Consider the following 9,139-nt stretch of genomic DNA (forward strand, 5'->3'; position numbering starts at 1 on the left):
AAAAAACTATAGTATATATATTAAAAACACAGTAATTTTAAACAAATAACGAAACATAAACAAAAGAAAAAATCAAAGTCTCCATCTTAATTTAACAAAACAACCCTAATCTAAACCAACACCCTGGGGTGCCAAGATATCTCTTTTAGTCGTGCAACAATATCTGGTCATGTGACTTCTTTGTTCCATACTGTATATAAATATATATATATATGTGTGTGTGTGTGTCAGTGTAAACTACTTGTACCTGATGATAACAAAACCTTGTACATTTGCTGCTATGTTAAACTTATATTAAAGTTTTTCGTCATTACCCATTCAAGCCGTCTCCAAGCATTATTAGTCTCAAAGTTGGTTCCTCGTCATCGAATTTGAATTCATCTCGGCGATTAATCGAGGTTGTGTAAATCTAAACGTTTATCTTTGTTATTCCATGTATAACTTTTTAAGTATGTTCTCTCACCTATCCACCACCATAAACCAATCATACATGTAGAATTATTATTATCAGACGCGAGTATTAAGACTGTCCACATAGCGTCTAAAGAAGCCATCAAAGTTGAGGAGAATCTTCGTGATTATAGATCACAGGATGCCGCCCGTAGAGAGTAGGAGATCACGTGACTTGTAAGGCCATAGACGCGTATTCTATAAAGTGCCACCAGAGGTCTAATAATTAATAGTGAGTCTGTCAAAGGGTGTGGTAATATAACTTCTTGATTATAATGGATAATTATGGATTTTATTATAATATTGATTGCCTTTATGATTATGATTATACAGATTGTTAAAAAATATATATGTTTTAAATTAATAAATAAGATGAGTAGTATAATGATATTAAATTATTTATTCAACCGATATGTGTGTGTTCGAGCCTGTGATTACAAAAGTTGACGTCATAATGAACTTTGTTATGACCTCGAATGCATAAAGATAGCATGCTCTTCAGCATGTTGACTTCATTTTAATTCACAACAAGTATTTTTCAGTCCAGTTTATAATATTTACTGAGGCTACAAAGAAGTACCACGTGGGATCTCTTTTCAACTATAAATATGAGGATCTGTTCCTTATTATTCAGTCTAATAATCAGTATAGTACTGGTGAACACGTGAAAGAAAGAATGGAGAACTAATCTACAAAAGTAACTATATCTTAGTATTGTTTACTTCTAATTCATTTATTTTTCTACTTCTTATATATTATCCTCCATTTGTTTTCTGTTATTATTATTATTATCTTTATAAGTAATGTTGTTGCCTTTTAGTAATTAGTGTATATGTTTTGAATTTAGTCTACTTTTCCTGGAAAGAAATTAGATGCTGTTGACATTCAGAAAATGCAAAAGCTACAAAGGTACTAGTCAAACCACTAAAACAGGAGCAACAACAAACAGTCGTATGTATATCTGCTAGGAAACTATTGTTATATAATCCTAGTTACATACAAAGGTGTAGCCGAAGGGGGAATAGAGGGATCGAACGACATCCCTCCATATTTTAAAGATTTTAAAATTCTCACTATCCTGAGATTTTTTAAAAATATACTCTTGACTCTCTTAAATTTTGAATACTTTCATTTTACAAGTTTCATTTAGGTTGAAGTAAATCACTTAAATTCTTTGTGTAGAAGAAAAGGTCCATATCATTTTGTACCCCCTCTCCGCTCTTTAGTGTTGACTACTCCCCTGGTTACATGTAATAATAAGTTGAATACACATTCGCGATACAAGAGTTATGGGAGTAATATCTCATATCCCACGAATGAGATATGAAATTTGTTTCTCAAGATGAATGGCAGTAAGTTAAATACTGATCCTATCTGTGAATATTGATATTCAATTTAAATCGCGCCAGGATTGTTTACTGGATGAATTTATGTCGTGTGTTGATTACAAAAATGTCTTTGTTCAGTTTACTTATCGTTCATATTTTCACGGTATTCATACTATATCTAATCAGGTTCTTATTTCCGTTAATAGTGAGCAACCTAAAACTCTGTCATTTGAAGTGTATGCAGAATATGTTTACCCCTTCGTACAAAAGCTGAGGAAAGTGAACTTTGAAGCATATGGAATCGATGAAATCAGCCATGTTCGCCATACATGTGACATGTTAAGTCATGATGAAGGTATCTCGTGTTTGAGGACCATACTGAGTTAGCTGGAAAAAGCCATAGTTCAACTTATATTTCACAAAAAAAGCTAGTGAGATAAACTTATTAACAAGATGTTTTGATATTTTTCTCTGGGATACAGTTGAGAAATATGAATTTATTCAAGACGTATCAGAAATCTTCTGTAGGTTTGCTACATTTGACAATTTAAAATGTTCAAGAAAACTTGCTTTCTACTTCTTTAAACATAAATATCGGGGCATGTTATATATTTTGAATAAAATAGAATGTGTCAATCATTTTGATTCTCTGTTTTTGTTTTCAATTGCCGACAAAGATTTGGCCGTTTGGCTTACAATAGATTAAGAATCGACAAAAGGAACATGCGTATGACAAGAAGTTGAAACAAAATCATGAACAAATAAATCATTTCTATCCTTATCTGAACTTCATTGTTTTAACATTTTTCGATACATGATGAAAACGATAATACACGTAATAAATACATTATTGTACTCACACAGAAGAATAATGCCCTTACAATATTAGTTCACTGTGCGTGTTTTCTTATAGCAAAGCCACATCTATCTATCTATCTGTTGTGTCCATCAAGGAGAATCGAACCCTTGATTTTAGCGTTGTAAATCCGAAGACTTACCGCTGTCCTACCAGGTGACTATACGTTCACCTTTGACAGTTTTTAAAAAAGAATCTTATCAGTAGAATTCGTGGAAGTAATCCATACAAATCAATCGACATATTCTTTTTTTCTATCTCCATTTTAATCTTGTTTAGGAAAAGTTTTCTATTTCATTTACACTAAGGATTAATTCTTTAGGTTGATCGTAACGACCAGGCCGAATGCAGTTGATTATGAAAAATGATTGTGGTTCAACATATACAGAAAATGATCTCGTAATATCTAGTACATTATAGTGACTATGTGGGTACTGAAGTTTGGCTAGATCTAGTTTCCATGATCCCTCAAATTCGATACGTGTCGGAAGATGTGTAATATAATTTCTTAGTTTATTATTTGGAAAGTTACTACTAGGTGAAGTTAAGTACAGCTGGTCCATATCGACTAATTACCACGTGACTTGTGCTTGCTACTCATTACATCAGGGTAGACGATCAAAATCGTTTTGTCGAATCCAGTTACTTTAACTTGTTTGGGTAACTTCTGTTTACATTCATAAATATTTTGTTCATTTATTATTCCTTCCACGATTTAGACATGTTTGGATGATTTAATCAGACGTTGTAATCCTGATTAGTAGAAAACTCCGCTTAAGACTTCTACAAGATGATCTTGCATTTTGTGGATTTTGTACGATTTGAATGTAAATAGAATAAGACTTAATCTATTCATCCAAACACGTAGCTTTTCTTAAACTGTTGCTTGATTTTGCTAACACGCTCTTGTTCATTCGTTTTACAGTGTTAAGTTAAACTTTTGTGGTAGGTTTGTAAAGGGTCTTTCACACTTTCGCTTGATTAGTGGCGTTAACGCCGACTGATCTCATTTGAATACTAAGAGGCTAAAGGATTGTATTATACTCAACATCCATCATCGATCATAATTTGTGTTGGAAGAAAAGCCCGAGTTAATACAGTTAAAAAACGGCACGTGCCGTGTTGAATGAAGTAACACCACATTTTGGTTTTATTATGTGTTGCAAAGAAATGAATGTCTTGTTCCTTTTAATGTTGAAATTTTCGAGTAGTAAACTTTGTACCTGCTTCGGTCTGAAGCTTACAGGGTTTTCGACCCCAATTTAAAATACTTTCAAAAGCTTGTACAAGAGTCACTCGTGGGGCCGGCGAAGGCCAAAGAACACAGAGCTAACTAGCCCCCTGTTAAGTGAATTGTATCTACATCAACTTAAAATTTATTCGCTCATCGTGAACCCTCGATAAGATATCAAGGAAGTTCCAGACGAGATAGAGAACTCAATATTGTTTGTAAGTCTGTAAAACTTTTGTACATATATCATTATTTGTAATAAAAGTTATTGTAAATTGTGTTATTGTTTCTATATTAAAATATATTTGTATTTAAAAAAACAAACCACTATATATATCAATCTTGTTGGCGAGTGTCATAATTTGGATACATATCGACATTTATTTAATTTCTAAATCTAAATTATCATTTAACTCACTTTCAAGCTATTTGAAATTATAATACGTTATGTAATAAATTGGAGACTCGTCCGGGATATATTGCAATACGTAACAATTTATACTGGTCATTATATTTACATAAGGTTGCCAATGTTCGTTTATTTCTCCCATAAACACTTCATTTTTGGAAAAACTTGTATTTTAGATGTTTGTCAACTTAACCAGTCTTTCGTTTGTTTCAGTTCTCCCGTAGGTCAGTGGTAAATTTAAAACTTACAACGCTAAAATACTGGCTCGATTCCCTGCGGTGGACAGAGCGCAGATGTTCTATTGTGGGGCATGGCATGGCCTGATGGCTAGGGCACTCGACTCTCAATCTGAGGGCCACGAGTTGTTGAATCCCGTTACGAAACATTCTCGCGCTTTCATCCACGAGGGCGTTATAAAGTAATGATCAATCCTACGATTTGTTGGTAAAAGAGTAACCAGAGATTAGACGATGGGTGGTGTTAACTAACACTAGCCTATCATTTAAAAATTAAGGACGACTAGCGCAGATAGCTCTCGAGTAGTTTTGCGTAAAATTCGAGAAAATAAGCAATCAAACAAACTTTTTTCAATATGTAGGTTTTGCTTAATCTTTTAACTGCTTTGTAGCATTTTTTACTCAGCCATAACTTGCAGAATATGCAGGCTTGGAATTTATAGGGTAAAGTATGTGCGATCTAAAGCTGAGTTAATTTTTCTTGGAATGTATGAGCGTTTTTGACTATTTGTATCATCGGTACAATCCGTTACAATGTTATTTATTCGATTACCACAACACGCACAACTATTTCTGATTATCCCTTAAAATATTGTTGAGTTTAGTGCTAACGTCAGTACCTCAGCGAATAAACAATGCTATGTTCATGATAACTTATTAAACACGATCCCATCTGGATACAACTCGCATTGTTGGTCTTCTAGCAATTTCCGTTGAAGTTGATTCCACGCTGTATTCTATATACTGACATCTATCGTCATCTCCTACTAGATGTTGTGGAATGTTAATTTCAGCTAATTTTTGTGCAAATTAGGATAAAAATCTTTACGTTTACATAGTACACCGTTTACCAGACCTGCTGATATATTACTTTGAAAGGAAACTTTTCCATTGTTCATAAATTCTCCACGATTATTTCATGATAGATTAGAATTTGTCCCGATGTTGTTCAACAATATTAGCTTCTTTTTTACATCAGTTTATACTCAAATTATAGGTGATTCATGATGGTTACATTTTGGACTCTATGGCTTGATTGTGAAACGTTTGATACCGTTGTTGTAGGTAAGATAGCATTTTTACTCACGAAAAAGATCTCAAGAGCACTCAACCGTATTTTGTTTTTAGATATTCAACAACAAAGTGATAATAAAGTTCGGATCTTCGTAAGGTGAGTTCTGTTTCATTTCTTTCTCAATACAACTTAGTTTCACTAGGTGGATAGTCAGCTACAACACCTATTTACACCTTTAGTGTCAGGTCCAACAGGTAGTGGTAAAACTCAGTTTGTAAGTAGTGTGTCTGACTTATCATTAATATGCTATCTTTCCTATTCCTGAACATGTTGTGTACTTTTATAGTAAATGTTTACCCTTGTACTCCACATTAAAGCAAAGTACTCCTAACATTCAATTTGTGGAAGGATTACCTGGACATTTTCGTCATTACTTAGTCATTAGGGTTTGGTTGTTGTTATGCACAAAATTACACAATGGGCTCTCTGTGCTCTACCCACCACAGGTATCGAAACCCGATGCTACAAATGATAGCTGACAACAACAAAGGCTTTATTCATGCCCTCCTTTCAGTGCTAGACCACATAGAGGAGTAAGGTCTATTAAATGATGTTATTTGATATCTATATGGGGGTGGGGTTGTAGTCTTGTATGATTCAATGCTTTATGTAAAACGATTATTATAATTTTCTTCTTCATTGATTACCCTGAGTGTTTTAAAGTCTTCACATAGTTTATTTGGTTATTTGGACTTCTAATAATGGTAAGTTGTAATTTATTATTGAATATAATCAGAGTTATCTCTTTCGTCGAGAAAAAATTAGCTATTGACTGTTAGTAAAACTCAATGTGAAGTTTTGGATCTTACTAAGTCTTATCGTTTTCACGTCGGCATGTATTAGGTCGTCAAGAAATTAATGTCGCGGTTTGGAACACTTTCATTAACGCCCCACCCAAAAAAAAAAAAAAACGTAAGTCACATACAATAGTTAAACCAACCGCCTAAAAGTCACGTTAGTGTAGCCTATATAATGTGTAAAGTTTAATATTCTCTAATCTCTTATAGTGATGGCACACGATGAGACACACATTTGGCATGTAATGCTGTTTGAATACAAAAAGGGAAACAACGTCTCTGTAGCCACAAAGAATATCAAAGAAGTTTATGGAAATGTTGTTTCCTATCATTGGTGATGATAAATTGACGTATGGAACTCCTCAAAATCTACAGTTGTACCATTGAAGTATAGAATTCATCAAAATTAACAGTTGTATCGTTGAAATATAGAATTCATCAAAATTAACAGTTGTATCGTTGAAGAATGGAATTCCTCAAAATTCACAGTTGTATCGTTGAAGTATGAAACTCCTCCAAATCCACAGTTAGTATTTTAATTGGATGAATTAGCATTTATATGACCAGAAATTGTGGGCAAGCGCAGCTCTTTCCTGGTTTTTGATATCGGTATTTTGTGTCTGTTTTCCTTGTCGTCATTCAGACATTTGATGTAGGATAAGATGAGAATATAGTAACATTTTGGGTATTGATTTTCTTTTTTTTTTTCTTTCAGGGTTGACTTTGGAATATTGGTACTTATAGACAACAGAACTCACAAGTCCTAATTTATTGGTTTCTTCTAACGGCATGTTTAATGACTCTTGACCCCAGTCTATTTGTTTATAACATTTTATCCTCAGTTACATTTGGAAATGTACAAATGTTGTTGAAAAACTAAGCTGGAATTAAAAAAAAATTATACAACGAAAACAGTTATTCAATTTTTTTATACGAATATGTATCAGCTACCTGAGCTAGCTGCAACTATCAATGGCGTAATGAGGAAATCGAATAAAAAGATGTGCTAGTTACTGATAATGTTTCTTTGTGCACAACATGCTCATTATTATGTTTCTCTAAAACTACTTACTACAATAGTACGAAAAAATGTCATATCTTCTCAAATCATGTGGATGTTTTCGAATTTATTTCCAGTCTAACAGTTCATAGTTAGCACATAGTTAGTTACTTTTCTAAACATCTAAATCTTAAAGACACTTAACTTTCAATATGACTTTAATAATACTTTTGTTCGTATTCAAAAATAGGGACAAGCATAATTATTACTTTTTGATAATTGTAAAATTATGGATTGTGTAAAAATAATAATAAATTAATGTGTAACACATAAATTAAACTTTAAATCATACGTTTAGTATAGATTTTAGTATAAGCATGCATAATCCAAGTGTATATGTGTAAAATATTTGCCCGAAAAATAACCAAACTGTGAAACTTTTGTCTAATTTGTGAAGTATCTATAGTTTGGAATTATTGCTAGCAGAGCGTTCCCCTTAAGCTTTCTAAGGAATATCGTATGGTCAGCGAGTTAAGTTTTTTTTTACATACATGCGGGTCCAACTACTATTGTCTAGTTGTCACGGAGACAGAACCCAGGCCCAATAAAACCAATGCCTTACACTAAGAACTGAAATTAAGCTCACTACTTTATAAGCAGTGACTAAGGTTTCTAATGTTAAAGGTTATGCAACCCGTCTGTACACAGTTCCAACCTGCCTTTCGATACAAGTTAAAGATAATATTGTTACGTCTCCGTTCGTTCGTTAATTTTCCGTAAATTCGTTCCGACGAAACTTTAGCCACACAAGTCCTTTCTTAAATAAAACTGGTTTATTCTTTCCGAATACTACTTTACGATACACTTAATTTCAACAGTCGCTCTATAACAACGCTATAATTCACGTCTCACGTGGCCAACAATATTTTGTCCGCATACATTCAATTACTCATTACCTCCCCGTCGCTTCGTGGCCGGTCTTATATATATAAAAGACTACATTATATCTAGAAAGATCACGAGATTTAAGGAAAAGACGTGAAAGTTCGAGAATGACGTGGCGTGATACTAGTCACGTGACCTCGCTGACGCAACACTGCCCCTCCTTAGTATTGTTCGTCCCGAACAATAGCCACTTTCATTAAACCAATAACAATTAACAATAACTTAACTAAATGTACAGAATTACAAACACAAAATTACAATTCAACAAAGTCTCTTAATTTTACGGGACGTATCTTCTTCCGTACTGGTCTCTGTCTCGTTGGCTTCTGCTTCATGTGGGGTTCATCTGCTTCATCAGGAAATCTTCTATCGTCGGTAACAGTCACATCAGTGGTAGTAACTTCATCAATAACTTCACCATTTCCCTTCTCAAAACTGAGTAGAGTTTCTTCTTCGATAGTGGCTTTTTCAGGTCACATGTCTTCAGCAGCATCATTTGTTCTGTTGTTCACTTCGTCCCAACTGAAATGTCCTGGACCGCAGAATGTCCAGCAGAAGTTTTCAAGTTTGAAGGTACTTGATGGTGAATATCATCCATCCTTTCCGATAACACTTTCACAAACTCTGACACATTTTCAGGCAACTCTTCATAGGGTAGGCGTCCCTTATGCTTGGGTCCCCTTTTAGCACTACATGTATTGCATGTTCTGCACCATTCTTCCAAATCTCGCCTCATACCTATCCAGTAAAATCTTTGTCGTAGATGACTCAATGTCTTCCTAATTCCGAGATGTCCTCCTGTTAATTATCAT

General features: G+C 33.9%; 1 protein-coding gene and 1 long non-coding RNA gene across 2 annotated transcripts in view; one reads left to right on the plus strand and one right to left on the minus strand.

Annotated features, from left to right (window-relative positions):
* LOC106467706 (UDP-N-acetylglucosamine--dolichyl-phosphate N-acetylglucosaminephosphotransferase-like) overlaps positions 1-2,366 on the plus strand; it is a 46,366-nt gene extending 44,000 nt beyond the window's left edge. The window contains exon 8 of the mRNA XM_022396578.1: positions 1,985-2,366. Within this exon, the coding sequence (XP_022252286.1) occupies positions 1,985-1,987 (3 nt within the window). The 3' untranslated portion in view covers positions 1,988-2,366. The remainder of the gene's footprint in view (positions 1-1,984) is intronic.
* Positions 1-9,139, minus strand: part of LOC111087978 — a 73,831-nt gene that overhangs the window by 25,771 nt on the left and 38,921 nt on the right. The window lies entirely within an intron of this gene.

The sequence above is a fragment of the Limulus polyphemus genome, unplaced genomic scaffold, assembly GCF_000517525.1.
Source record: "Limulus polyphemus unplaced genomic scaffold, Limulus_polyphemus-2.1.2 Scaffold82, whole genome shotgun sequence".
Classification (NCBI taxonomy): domain Eukaryota; kingdom Metazoa; phylum Arthropoda; class Merostomata; order Xiphosura; family Limulidae; genus Limulus; species Limulus polyphemus.